At 35.2% G+C, this 14,636-nt stretch overlaps 1 protein-coding gene across 7 annotated transcripts in view; it reads right to left on the bottom strand.

The window, feature by feature from the left end:
• PLEKHA5 (pleckstrin homology domain containing A5) overlaps positions 1–14,636 on the bottom strand; it is a 240,809-nt gene that overhangs the window by 21,350 nt on the left and 204,823 nt on the right. For 6 of the 7 annotated variants that reach the window (XR_006204714.1, XM_042945928.1, XM_042945932.1 and 3 more), the window contains 3 exons: positions 6,904–7,005; positions 3,612–3,723; positions 1,808–1,854 (listed from right to left, as the gene is read on the bottom strand). Coding sequence is in view for 6 of the 7 variants with exons in the window: in XM_042945928.1 (XP_042801862.1) it covers positions 1,808–1,854; positions 3,612–3,723; positions 6,904–7,005 (261 nt within the window). In the remaining variant the exon portion in view is untranslated. Of the gene's footprint in view, positions 1–815; positions 1,005–1,807; positions 1,855–3,611; positions 3,724–6,903; positions 7,006–14,636 lie in introns of all 7 variants that reach the window. The other variant, XM_042945933.1, reaches the window with a different exon arrangement.

Raw genomic sequence — 14,636 nt, 5'->3', positions numbered from 1 at the left:
AAACAAAAGAACAAAAATTGCTACAAGTTTCTTTTAAAATGCTTACCTCAAATCAAACCTTGAAAACTAAAAGTCTCAGCCAGCTATATTGGGGACAGCACAACTGACATATATGTTACAGCTAAGGTGGAAAAAAATCTGAAATATTTTAATCAGTAAAAGTTTTGGCTTTTAAATTAAAAATATTCCTCTTAGGGACAAAGTCAGAATATTTTTTATCATAGTAAAACTGAAGTCTGAAAATAATTATATCATATTAACTCAATTGGCCCTATTCCCTACCTTCCTACTTCTCTTTTAGCTTACCACATTTTACATTTATTTAACCCCAAACCTCTTATTTTCAGCTTCCATGGATAATGAATGTTTCTCCTTGACAATGTCCATATCCTCTAATAGTTTTCCTAGATGGAATGGCCCATATCCCAACCCTTTTATCATTCCTAGAATGATCTTTTTCATTCTTGCTTCCTTCTGATCTAAATATATCATTTTGTCTCTAATATCCTGAAATGGTATATTTAAAATAAGACGTCTTAGACAAATGTAAAGTAACCACTTTGCAAAAACATTAGAAATATGAAATTATGAAGTATTAAAATTATAAAAACATTAAGAAATGAGAATGGTAAAACCAAAACAGGAAAAACACAGATAATAACATTAAATACAAACAAAAACCAAACAAACAAAAAAGCACTGGCTAAAAGTGGGGTTATAACAAAAAAAAAAGTTTGAGTGTAAAATAAATTAACTTTCAAAAATGAGAGGGCATGTACATGATTGATTATTCTGTGGCTATTGAAGCCACTTACACAGTGAGATCCATTTCTTGGATATCCTTGAACTTGATGAATCTTCTTTTCTTCAGGCAGATGGACTGGGCCCCTGCTATAACAGAGCAAGGAGCTGCTATCACTGGGCAGAGGGGGGATTATGGGAGGCTGCTCTGTAAAGTCATAGGACCGAGGAAGTGGAGGACGAGGTGGGACTACTTCCTCTTCCTAAAGATTGTAGAATAGTCACCTTATTTAGATAAGCATATTGAATTAAGTATATCTAAATTCTTTGCAATGGTAAGTTAACTTAAAAATCACTTTAAGATAATTAAAGGGACACTGCCAAGCCAAAAGTCAGTCTCATACTGAAAAGTAAAATAAAGAATGTTTATGATAGCCAGTAACTGGGTCTTAAAAAAAAGTTTTATCTAATTTTTTCCTGTAACATTCAGGTTAGCTTTAATCTGAAGCTCAAAATCAAAACAGATGTGAGACTACAGTGTTTCACTTTAAAAGTAGAAGAAAATAATTAATTTAAAAATCTTATTGCCTATTTGTTTTTGCAATTTTTAAGGGAAAAAATAAACATCTTTTTGTTTGGTTTTAATATAAAATTCAAGACCACAAATGCTTTCAGTTAGGTTGACAGTATCTCTTTGTAGTTGTAATTTCTTTATGGTATGCACGACACACAGCGAACTTATCTATCAATCATCCTATAAATTTTACCAAGAATAAGACACAATGATAAATATTCAAATTACTTATATTAGAAAAAGTATGACAATGTTAAAGTTCTAACATAAATGAAAAGTAATGATTTTTTTTTTTTTTTTTTTGCATTAAGGGAAGAAAAATTGCCATCTGTTAGAAGGATCAAATTACTGAAACAGCGAAATTTCAAGATTAAAACAATAACTTAAATATATTTAGGAAACATTTTTGTTATGAAGAAAAGACAATTAAATTCCAATTCATGTTTTACACATTTAAAATAATTTAGAGATAGACAAACAATCCAAACTTACCTCGTTTTTGTACTTAACTGTTGAGAAAGGCTTTGATCCTGCCATACCTATTAAAAAAATTATAAAACATAACTTATACTAAACATATCTTTTAAATCCACATAAAAAAGGAGTAATTTCATTTATTTTATTTTTTCTAAAAATTCCATTGTTAAGTAGTCTCTACAGCAGACATGGGGCTTGAACTAACAAATCCCGAGATTAAGAATCACATACTATACAGACTGAGCCAGCTGGGCACCCCCATTTCACTTATTTTAAATGAAGCTTTCAGTTCTAACCCCTCATTTATTAATGTTTTCAGAATTGGAAGCCAATTACATTAAAAAATACAAGTTAAAATATCTAGTTTATTTTTATTTTTTAAGTTGATTTATTCTTTATTTTTGTTATTATTTTTGAGAGAGAGAGAGAGAGAGAGAGAGAGAGAGAGAGAGGTAAGACAGAGCATTAGAAGTGGGCTCTATGTTGACAGCAGTAAGTCCAATGCGAGGATCGAACTCATTAATACCGGGCTTGAATTCACAAACCGTGGGATCATGACCTGAGCCAAAGGTGGATGGTCAGTCGACTGAGCCACCCAGGCGCCTTTAAGTTTACTTATTTTTGAGAAAGAGGGGTGGTGGAGGGACAGAGAGAGAGAGACAGAAAGAATCCCAAGCAGCCTCCATGATGTCAGTGTTGAGCCTGATGCAATGTGAGATCATGAGCCAAACCTGAGCCAAAATCATGAGTCAGACACTTAACTGACTGAGCCATCCAAGTGCCCCTAAAATATCTAGTTTAAATAAGAGTACCGGGGGGGGGGGGGGGGCGCCTGGGTGGCTCAGTCGGTTGAGCGTCCGACTTTGGCTCAGGTCATGATCTCGCGGTCCGTGAGTTCGAGCCCCGCGTCAGGCTCTGTGCTGACCGCTCAGAGCCTGGAGCCTGTTTCAGATTCTGTGTCTCCCTCTCTCTCTGACCCTCCCCCGTTCATGCTCTGTCTCTTGCTGTCTCTAAAATAAATAAACGTTAAAAAAAAAAAAAAAAAATAAGAGTACAGGGAAGTGGGTTTTCTGAAGTACTGTTGATGTAAATATAAGTCAGTACCATTTTTTAAGAGGGCAATCTGGCAGTGACTATCAAAATGGAAGATGTGTGCTCATTTCCCACTTCTTCTAATCCATAAGTACTAGCATGTGTGTTTAGTCATATATACAGTAATGTTCATTACAGCATGGTTTATGATAGAAAAAAAACAAACTCAAAACTTGGAAATAAACTACATGTCCAAAAACACAGAAATGGACATATTATAATTCATCTATACAATGAATTCTTACACAGCTATTACTGCATTGTACTGTTAAGGAGAAAGAAACCAAATTGTTTTAAAATAAGTATAGTATGATTCCATTTTTTGTTGTGGGGAAAAAAAATTCCTAAAAGCAAAACATTTTGTGTGTGTATAATTAAATACATAAAACACTAATTTATTTTTGTTGTCGGTGAGGTTGCCAGAACTTTGGCTTTTTACTGTCTAAACTTGTGTACTGACTCAATGTTACAGGAGTGCCTGTTTTCTGATGTCAAAAGTCCATTAACAAAAGAAACCCAATTCTATGTATCATTCCATTTATTTTTAAAAAAAGTTTATTTATTTATTTCAAAGAAATTTCTACACCCAATGAGGGGCCCAAACTCATAACCCTGAGATCAAGAGTTGTATACTTTTCTAAATGAGCCAGCCAGATGCCCTGTGTTACTTCATTTAGATATAATATTATGGTCAATTACTGCAGAATAAAACACAAAGGTAATTTACCTGTTTCTGTAGTGCCTCTTTGCTGTTTGTGTTTACTCAGTCCTTCCATGACATCTTGAATTCTCCAAAGTTCTTTCTGAATCTGTGCACGCTGAATTCCTGCTGATTCAGTCTATCAGTAAAAAGACATCACATACAGGAAAAAATAAAGTTGTAAACTAAACTAAGTATATATTTTAAAAAATGAGAACTGCAGTAGATTAAGTTTTGAGGACTATGAAGTCTCCCAATTTTGCAACTTTTGTGGCAAAGATAAAAGTCAAAAAAAAAAAAATTCAGTTTCTCAGACCTAAGTGCATTATTTCACTTCTTTTCAATAAGCTTTGCCTTGCATTATTGCTGATCACAAGAGACTAAAACATGGAAAAAAAAAAAAAAAAAGAAAACAAAATAAAATAGAAACTCACAAAACCCAAATTAAAAAAAAAAATTTAAAGGAGAAGAAAAAAAATGGGAAGTATACTAATTTCTTAAGTACTAGAAATTCTAGAAAATAAAATCATATTGGTATTATTGGTCTTACTGAAAGTAAGATTCTAATAGAACTCTATGACTTTATCAATACTTCTGATAAAAAGAATTATGCTTTTTTGGAATGTAAATTTATTTTTTTAAAAAAAGGACAATGAAGTAAGTACTAACTGTCACAGTTACCAAAAAAAATTTTTTTTCACTTAATATATGTTTTTGACAATCGTAGATATTAGAATAAAATCAATATATTTCATTAGTAAGCTAAAAAGTCCTCCAAGGGGTGAAAACATGCTTTCAAAGTCTGTAAATGTAAAGACTATGTACTAATGCTGCTTCAAAAAGGCACTACACAACCTTAGTTATCCAGTTTTCTAAGCTACAGGGCTGGAAGCATCAAAGTAAATGAAGGAAATATTCACACAAGAGCCAAACACAATGACAACCCAGAGATGTGAATACTGACATAGACTTCTAGGGAGTGAATTTCAGTTATAAAAACCAGATATGTGCACATGTCCTATATAGAATATATATTATTTTTGCAGTAATTAAAAAAATATACAGTTTTGCCTATCTGAAAAGTATACAATGAAAGTCTCATTTTGTATTATTTCTCATTTATCTGATTACTGGTGCAAACAATATTCAAACACTTGTTAGCAATCTGAGTTTCACTTTCTATAGATTAAAGCTGGTCATATTCTTCATCCATTTTTCTAATGCATTGCTTTTCCAAACCAAAAAGAAAATTCCTTGGAGATCTAAATAGTAACTTTTGTTGAATCAGTGGTCAACAATACTTCTCCCCAGTATGCCATCTTTTTAAGTTTGTTTAAGCCATTGTCTTGACTTACTACTTTTTAAAAAGTAGGTTCTATGCTCAACATGGGGCTTGAACTCACAACCTTGCAATCAAGAGTCGCCTGCTCTACCGACTGAGCCAGGCAGGCACTCTGTTTACTTATTTATTTAATAAACACTTATCAGTATGTTTTATATGCCTGATACTATTTTAAGTGCTTCAAAAATATCAACATATATTAGCCATTATAATAACCCGATAGAGGTAGGCACTATTATTTTATAGTCGTGAAAACTGAAGTGCAGAGTTGTCATGTAACTGGTCTATGTGTAATGTTCTCTCTCATAGAGTGCCTTGTAGTTCTTTATATTTTCAAAACAGTAACTATTGTGGCTTTTGTTATACCTTTAAAATATGAGAACCATTTTGTTAATTTTTTCAAAAATTTCTGGATGAAATTTGGTTGGGATAGAATTTGAGTTTATAGGAAGAATTTTTACTGAGATAATGTTAAAGCATGCCATCCAGGAACATGGTATACTAATTCCACTTCTCCATTTATGTCCTATAACATAGAAATTACATTTTCATGATGAATGTTTTTGTTAAGTTAAATCAAGTTAAACTACTTTGGCCTGAAAGCTAAAAATGAATTTTCTCATTTAAAACATTTCTCATTCTCAAAAACAAAACCATCCAAGATTATGTGACAAAGCATATATACCTGCAACATCTAAATATTTTAATATCTGGCCTTATACAGAAAAAGTTTGCTGACCCATGGGTTAGTTCTTAGATATTACAATTTTTTTTCCTACTGTATTTAGTATTTAAAAAATTTTTTTTAAATGTTTAGTTTTGAGAGAGCCAGGGAGGGGCAGAGAAAGAGAGAGAGGGAGACACAGAACCCAAAACAGGCTTCAGGCTCTGAGCTGTCAGCACAGAGCCTGATGCGGGGCTCAAACTCACAAACCGTGAGATCATGACCTGAGTCAAAGTCAAACACTTAACCGACTGAGCCATCCAGGCGCCCCGTACTGTATTTAGTATTAACCCCACTGTTCAATATAGAAGTCACAACCACATGTGGCTACTTAAATTTACATAATTAAAATTAAATCCAATGAAAAACTCAGTTTCTCAGGCATACTGGCAACATTTCAATTGCCCAACAACTGCATGTGGCTAGTGGCTACTATACTGACCAGCAAAGATGGAGGACAGTTGGTTTTCTCCGAGTCAACTTCACTAACCTTTACTCCTTGTATTGACTTGTCTGTTGAGTCCACAGAGTTTCCAATGCAGATGACCAAATTTACATAGAGTCACAAGCATGAAGTGACTTTCATTATTTTCTTAAACGTATATTATCTCCACTTCTCAGAACAACACTTTAAGACCGGTATTATTGTTCCATTTTATAGACTAGAAAATTAACACCTGGAACCTGATTTCAGATCTGATTGTTTATGCTAAATGGTGCTGCATCTTTCCCAATTCAATAATATACCAAAAGTCTATAGGCTAAATACAATTTGATAAGAAAGAGACATTTAATATAGAATGGATTAGAATACATTTTTATTTTTTTATTTTTAAGTAATCTCTATACCCAGTGTTGGGGCTTGAACTTATAACCCCGAGATCAAGAGTTGCATGCTCTTCTGACTGAACCAGCCAGGTGCTCCAGATTAGAATAAATTTTATAAGACACAAATTACCCTTTATTTGATAAATCCATTTAATTCAACACTTTAATACTAACTTCCATATAGTTAGCTAGGAGTGCAAAACATGACAGGGATCACACCATGTACCCAACAGAATAAAGAACTTTTAAACAATGAGAGATGGGCTACTTTGTGGGATATTAAGAGTCCTATTATTGAAAGTATTAAAACCCAGGTCTTAGGTGGCCAGTAATGTAAAAACTGTTAAGGGCATGCATGGATAACAAGGTATACAGTACCAGTCAAAACCAGTTGAGACAATGCAAAAAGACATTCACTTCTGTACCTGAACTTCACCAAGGCGATCTAGCTGTTCTTGCATCTGGTTCCTGGTAACAGTCACATCATATTCTAACTTATCATACTCTCTCCATGCTCGTTCCAGTTCCTAAAATCAAAGAGCTTTAATTACTTTAATAGGGAAAATGTGCTTTTATATTGTTATCACTGCAATGGCAAGCTTTCTAGATTTTAGAAAATTGTGTAAGTTTATACTGGGTGAAAGAAAAACTTTTGTAATTCATTTTCCCTTTCCTTTACTGTTTTAAAGCACTTTCTTAACTGCCCTGATTAAAATTTCTCCATAAATAAAAATACTAAGTAGGTTGTATTTTAGCATGTTGGATTTTCAATCATACCAGAAGCCTAACATACCTTTACTTGTAATAAATTTACAGTAATGTAATAAACCTAACTCAGCTAACTAAACAAGTCAGTGAATCCTGCCCACAGAGACTCAACATATATGCTACCCACCTACTCTTTTCTCCTTTGGAAAAAAAATCACCAACCCTAAAATCAGAGAGGTTTTTCACATTTGGTCTTTAACCACCTGTCATCTAATACAGGATGTCAAAAATACATCATCATTTCATTGTTTCAGAACTCTATTCTACGGGAGTGCAAGTATTGTTCTATGGGTTGTAATTACTCTTCAGACATTTCAGAGCGGTATGAAGTCAACAAATTGATAAAGACAGGGGCTTTGACCAGTTTTATCATTAGTATTAGTGTGGTGTTGGCACATGTAACACAACCAACACATACATGCTGAACACTGTTATAAAATGAATTAGTAACTCTTGTCTAAGAACCTTTCATGACCAGAGATTTCTTGCCCTGAACTGTGCTGAATGAAGCCGCCCTGGGAAATGTCAGTTTAACAACAGCAATAGTCTTGGGATAAGGCAAGAAGATACCAAGTGTGGAGGAAAGGGTACTGAAAATAATTTTAAGAGTTTTTTATTTTTAATGTTTATTTGAGAGAAAGAGAGAGAGAGAGAGAGAGAGCAAGTGAACATGTGTGAACAGGAGAGGGGCAGAGACAGAGAACCCCAAGCAGGCTCCACACTCAGTGTGGAACCCCATGAGGGACTTGATCTCACAACTGAGATATCATGACCTGAGCCAAAATCAAGTTGAGAGCTTAACTGACTGGGCCACCCAGGCACCCCAACAAGGATTTTTTAAGTTGAAGAATAGTTGACACATGATACACAATAATCTTAACAGTTTATTTGTAAAGGTTCTCTTTTAAAGAGTTATTTTACTTTTCATACTGTGCAACTAGCTTAAAATCACTTTTAAAAATGCAGGTAATGAAAAATTATTCAAGGTACACACTTTTAAAAATTAAAGTGAGTGTTAGAATATGGCCATTTGGAATAATTGCTTTTTGAATCTAAGATGTTTCCTTAAGCAGGTTTTACAATGAATTATATTTTTTAAAAAGTAAAAAAAAAAAAAAAAAACCACTGGAGATTTTCTTTTAAGGCTTTATTTTATTTATTTTGACAGATTGTCCACGTAAGCAGGGAAGGGATAGACAGAATCCCAAGCAGGCTCCGTGCTGTCAGCCCAGACCCCGACGTGGGGCTCATGAACTGTGTTGTGTGATCATAACCCGAGGTGAAATCAAGATTTAAAGATGCTTAACTAACTGAGCCACCCAAGTGTCCCACCACTGGAGATTCTTTTTTTTTAATCATCTCTTTATTATATAGATAATTTAGGGAGTCTAACTGATTTCACAATTAATAAAATTTTTAAAAGGCAAAGTGATAAAGGACTAACGATTTTTATGTCATCTATATTGCATAAATGCTAGTCGTCTTACTTGGCTTCAGCAAACTATTTTTAACTGGATAAATAAGGATATTGATCTCCTTTAATAAACTTTGCTTTTAGACATCTTCTAATTTGTGTACATCACAAAAATTACAAATTTAAATAGTGGGCCTTTGAAGGCTTCACAGGGAGGGTAAAATGAAGCTGACAGACCCAATGGCCGCCCAGTAATTAAGTACAGATGGCATTGCCAGGCTAACACCTGACCTCTCTTGTAGAAAAGCCAGTTTCACGGTGGATCCAAAGGCTATAGAGGCATCTAAATGTCAGAACATTTTTAGTATGGTAAGAATCCTTGTCTTTCTTATGGAAACACATAATCTAGAGCTACAGACTAAGAGCTAGAAATTATTTTAAGGGTGAAGAAACTCAATATACTTTCAATTTTTCTAGCCTGGAAAGTGCACTCTTACTGGGGCTTACCTGCTTCTGCCTTCACCTCTGGGCTCCTCAAACATGATTATGCATGGGCAGAACACAAATCAACAGCGGATGGCAAAAAAAGGGGCAGCACTGGAATAACATCAGTTTCTCCCAATACCTGGCTGAGCATTTCATTAAAGAATTTAATGGATTGCACAAGTTTTTTTTTTTTTTTGTCAAGAAGATAATATACTTGTATGACAAAGCAATTAAAAGGGGTAATGACTTTTAAATATACAATTATCTTAAAATCACAGGCATTAAGTCAGGAAACAGTGCTTTTGATAAAAATGTGGAGAGTTTCATGCTATATACAGTTAAGAGAATGAATGAAATTTTGCAGTCTACAAACCATACAGATGACTGTCACAATGTTAAAAGAAGCCAAAGAGCATATACCATATACCTCATCCTTTTAAAGTTCAAAAATAAGCAAAAAGCTAACATATAGTTTAAAAGTCAGGTAGCGGTGTTCTAGGGAAGCAGTCGCTGGAAAGGGAGTTTCTGGTGTGCTAGTAAAATTCAGTGTCTTGATATGGATGTCAGCCATATCTGTGCACATAAATTGTGTACTTTTCTGGCAATATGTTACACTCTAACAAAGGTTAAAAAAAAAGTATGTTTTAAAAAAAAGTATGTTTTTTTTAAAAGATTGTTACAGGGATGGCAGAAGACTTCTCAAAAATTTGACTTAGTCTAACTTTAGGGTGTGGAACAAGTAACTTTTAATCGTGGTGACTTCTTTATAGTCTACACCGAGATGAGACCTGGCCACTATGGGGGAAAACCTTCAAGTAGGTCTGCAGCACTCAGATGTAATGAAATGCCAGACTACCAAAAATGAGGATTTTAATATTTAAAATGGAACTATGGTAATTACACATTTTTATCTTTATTAAGAAAGTAATAGGACTAATGATTCATTTCCAAGTTTTTAATGTAATAAGATCTTTCCTCTTTCTTTCAAGATCTTATTTTTAAGTAATCTCTCTACACCCAATGTGGGGCTCAGCTCGAACTCAAAACCCCAAGATCAAGAGTTGCATGCCCTACTGACTGAGCCAACCAGGCGCCCCACCTTTTCTTGTCCAGAATCAATCATAATTTATAACCAAATCCACTCATGGGAACAGTTACACAATATGCTACATACAAATAAATGTGTAATCTTTATTTATAATCTTTAACTTGTATCTGTAGTTTCTCTTCTAATCTCTTTGAAATAAATTCCATCTGAAAGAAGTGGTTATTGTTTACTGTACAAATTTGAAATGTAATAAATTTGTATAATTATAAATGTAGAAAAGCTAGTAAATAGGGAAAGAAAAAGAAAAAAATACCTATTATTGTGCTACACTTCTGTTAGCATTTTCATGGATTTTCTTGTAACCTTTTTCACACATACACAATGCCCAAATACACACAAAAAGTAGGGCCCACTCCAAATTCAACAGTTATGGATATAGGGCCAGTCTGGTTTCATCTATAGTACTCATATTCTACCTTTGTGGGATTATTTTAAAGAAAACACCAAGCATCATGTCATTTCATTTATAAATACTGCAGTATGTATTTCTAAAGAAAAGAAACCAAAATGAAAAAAAAAACATGGAAATTCTTACTTTTAAAATCATTAATATGCATTCCTTAAAAAATTCCTTAAAAACAATTTCCCCTGTTCTCCTCTCTATTCCCTTACTACTTATTTAAAAAAAATTTTTTTTAATGTTTATTTATTTTTGAGAAAGAGAGACAGAGTGCAAGTGGGATAGGTCCAGGGAGACAGGAAGACACAGAACGTGAAGCAGGCTCCAGGCTCTGAGCTATCAGCACAGAGCCCGATGATCTGACCTGAGCCGAAGTTGGAGACTTAACCTACTGAACCACCCAGGTGCCCTTCTATTCCCTTGCTACTTATATGGGGACGAGACTGGGTCACTTACCCTGCAGAATTTCTCGTATTCTACATTTTGCCAATTGAATTCCTGTGGGATTCCTTAGCATGCTCTTCTGTTTGCTTTGTTTCCTATAAACTCGTAGTTACACACTGACGCTTGCTACATTCAGATTTGATTTTTCGTTAAAAATAGCTTGCAATTGTTGTTGGGTACTTCCTACTGCAGCAAATCAGGAGGCATATCATATCTGCCTACCTCTTCTTTGGGGGATGTTGTAATCATAAAATAACCAAGTATTCAGAAATTATCTTAAAATCTTTCAAAACGTATTCCATACCAATTCATGGATATTGATGGAACTACTACAAAAAATTACACTTTACTATAACCATGATTCTCAGAAACTCTTTATTACATTGAGAATGAGTATATGAAGGTATTTAATGTGTAAGCTTCTCCCCAAGACAGTTCATTTGTCCTGCTTCCCTGCCCCTGTAAATTTACAATCCTAGAATCTAGCATATCCACTGGAATCTAACATCTGTTTACTCAAGGTCCTCCTCCTAGCTAGAATCCAGCTTAGAACACATATCAGTTTAATGGAAGTCTATACATACTACTTACTCATTGTAAGCCTGGGCAATCTGTCTCAGTTTTCCATTTTTAACATAGTAATAAGAGTACCCATTCCAAGGGGTTATGGGGATTATGTGCATGTAAAGCCCTTAATAACTGCTCCAAAAAATATTCATGATGGTTATTATTATTATTTCATATACTGTATTATTTCATAGTGGGTAAATGCATAAACTACCAGCATTATTTAGGATGAATGGGGGGCTTTTATACCTCCCTTATGATGGCTGAAATTCCAATTTTAGATTTTTGAGTAATATAATCTAAATTTGATTCCAAGTTCCAGAAACTACAAGTTATGTGACCACGTAGATAGTGAGGCAGAATAGAAGGTACAGAAGCCATAGAATTAAAAAGTCCTTGATTGAGGTGTTGATTCTTCCCTTATTAGTTATGTCACCTACGCAAGTCATTTAGCTTCCATGAGCCTCAGTTTATCTGTGCATTGAAGATAATAAAAATGAAAATAAATGGAGATAATAATTATATTTACTTTGCACATGCTTTTCTTAAAGATCAAACCAGGTAACATATGCGAGAAACAATTACAAATATATTTTGCTGCCATTATCGGATGAGTCACAAAATACCTGGTTCCTTGAATTGCTAGGCTGAGTAAGAGAAGCACCTGCTGAACTGGTAAAACCTAAGAATACTTCTCTTCCATTTGGAGACGAGGCCTAATGTAAATTCCCCAAGAGAGGTGCCTGCAGTGGACGTTTACTGAAGTCCACACCATACCCCTTTTGCCCACTCAATTTCAAGGAGCTATGTTAAGTTCCATGCCTGCTAGTGTCTCACAGCAAGCAAGCTAAGGCAGTTTGGAAGTATGGGTGAATTAAGGACACTGGGGCAACTTCAACCAATGCGTGATAGACACCCCAGTCTCCCAGACTTTGGTAGAAAATTCTGACGCATTCTGCTCATTTTCTCAGTCCCCAGTGGAATTAAACCCCAGCTGACGACAGTGGGAACCAGCTCGGTAGTGAAACCTTTACAGGCTTTTCTCCTTCTGTCTCATTCTTCACTCACACTCTCTCACTTCTGCTTCTAGAAATGATCCCAAAAGAAGATGGTGACACATTGAAAAATTTCAAGTATAACTGATTGTTGTAACAATCTTTGCCACTAATCAGGCTTAAGTAAAAAGAAGTAAAAGCAAGGTGAGAACACAGAGGCACTAGGTGCTTAAAACATGTAAGGTTGGATGAGGCTTACGGAAAGAAGATACAATATCAAGAATTTAATAGAATATAACAGGAACACTGCCTTACATGTTTGCCTTGTGTTAATCCTAGTTTTATCTACTTAAATGGCCAACCAGGTGAGGAGAAGATGTTCTCAGAATCAAAGCTTTCATCTTTGGAGGCATTAATGTTATACCTCTTGTATCTTTTATACCTCATGACTTGGATTTGAACCAATGACCTCAATCAACTGCAAAAGTATCAGAAGAATCCTTTGGGATTCTGCTAGCACAAATGTAATTCAATTTTAAATCTAATCAACATCCACCCAGTGTCAACCATATGCCCAATATGATGTTAGGCATCATTTGTAGTCTTGAGCTACAAGTATGAACAACTTTATAAACGCAGAAGTAACATAGTTTGTATTCTGTGTAGTAAGACATGTCTTAGAAGAACATATTGAGGGTTTGTAATGATCAATGAATAACGCTGAAGACAAAGAAAAAGAAACTGGGAAAGTGATTATATGGAATAATAACCAGAAAAATGGGATAATCAACATCATTAACGTCTACTAAAACATTAAAAAAAATTTTTTTTAAACGTTTATTATTTACTTTTGAGAGAGAGAGACAGAGCATGAGTGGGGTAGAGGCAGAGACAGAGGGAGACACAGAATCTGAAGCAGGCTCCAGGCTCTGAGCTGTTAATACAGATCCCAACACAGGGCTCGAACTCACAGACCATGAGATTGTGACCTGAGCTGAAGTCAGAAGATTACCCAACTGAACTACCCAGGCGCCCCTCTACTAAAACATTTTTAACAAACTTCCATCAGAGTTGGGATCAGATAAAGCAAATTGTAAGCCTACTGATCAAATTTAAGTTACTAAACCCATTTGGTAAGGGAAAAAAAAAAAAACCAATTCAACTGAACACTGTACATCCTCAGAATTTTCTAAAACAGATACCAAATCATGAAATAGTTTCCAACTACATTTTGATTCAATTCAGGTTGCCACAGAGATACCGAGTTTTTCATTAGCTTGGCATTGACAGCTTAGCCCCATTTTCCCTTTCTTTAAATTTTCTTTTTTTTTTTTTTTTTTAACGTTTATTTATTTTTGAGCCAGAGAGAGACACAGCATGAACGGGGGAGGGGCAGAGAGAGAGGGAGACACAGAATCGGAAGCAGGCTCCAGGCTCTGAGCCATCAGCCCAGAGCCCGACGCGGGGCTCGAACTCGCAGACCGCAAGATCGTGACCTGAGCTGAAGTCAGACGCTCAACCGACTGAGCCACCCAGGCGCCCCCCATTTTCCCTTTCTAATGGTATATTCCTGATCCTCTATTCCAGTCAGTTACTTCTATTTCTTTAAAAAAAAATTTTTTTTTTTAATGTTTATTTATTATACAGACACAGAAAGACACAGAGCATGAGCAGGGGAGGAGTAGAGAGAGGGGGAGACACAGAATCCAAAGGCTCCAGGCTCTGAGCTTTCAGCACAGAGCCCGACGCGGGGCTCGAACTCACAAACTGTGAGATCATGACCTGAGCCAAAGTCGGACACTTAACCGACTGAGCCACCCAAGCACCCCCAGTTACTTCTGTTTCTTGTAGAAGAACATGTCTCCTACTTTCTTATCTCTGTGTTGTGGTTCAAGGCATTTTATCCAGCATGGACCACTCTTTACTGCCCTTTCCTATCCAAATCCTACCCACCACTGGTTAACTAAGTGACTATT

Source organism: Panthera leo, chromosome B4 (genome assembly GCF_018350215.1).
Source record: "Panthera leo isolate Ple1 chromosome B4, P.leo_Ple1_pat1.1, whole genome shotgun sequence".
NCBI lineage: Eukaryota > Metazoa > Chordata > Mammalia > Carnivora > Felidae > Panthera > Panthera leo.
The sequence above is the reverse complement of the archived record's forward strand: the minus strand, read 5'-3'. Positions and strand labels throughout refer to the sequence as shown.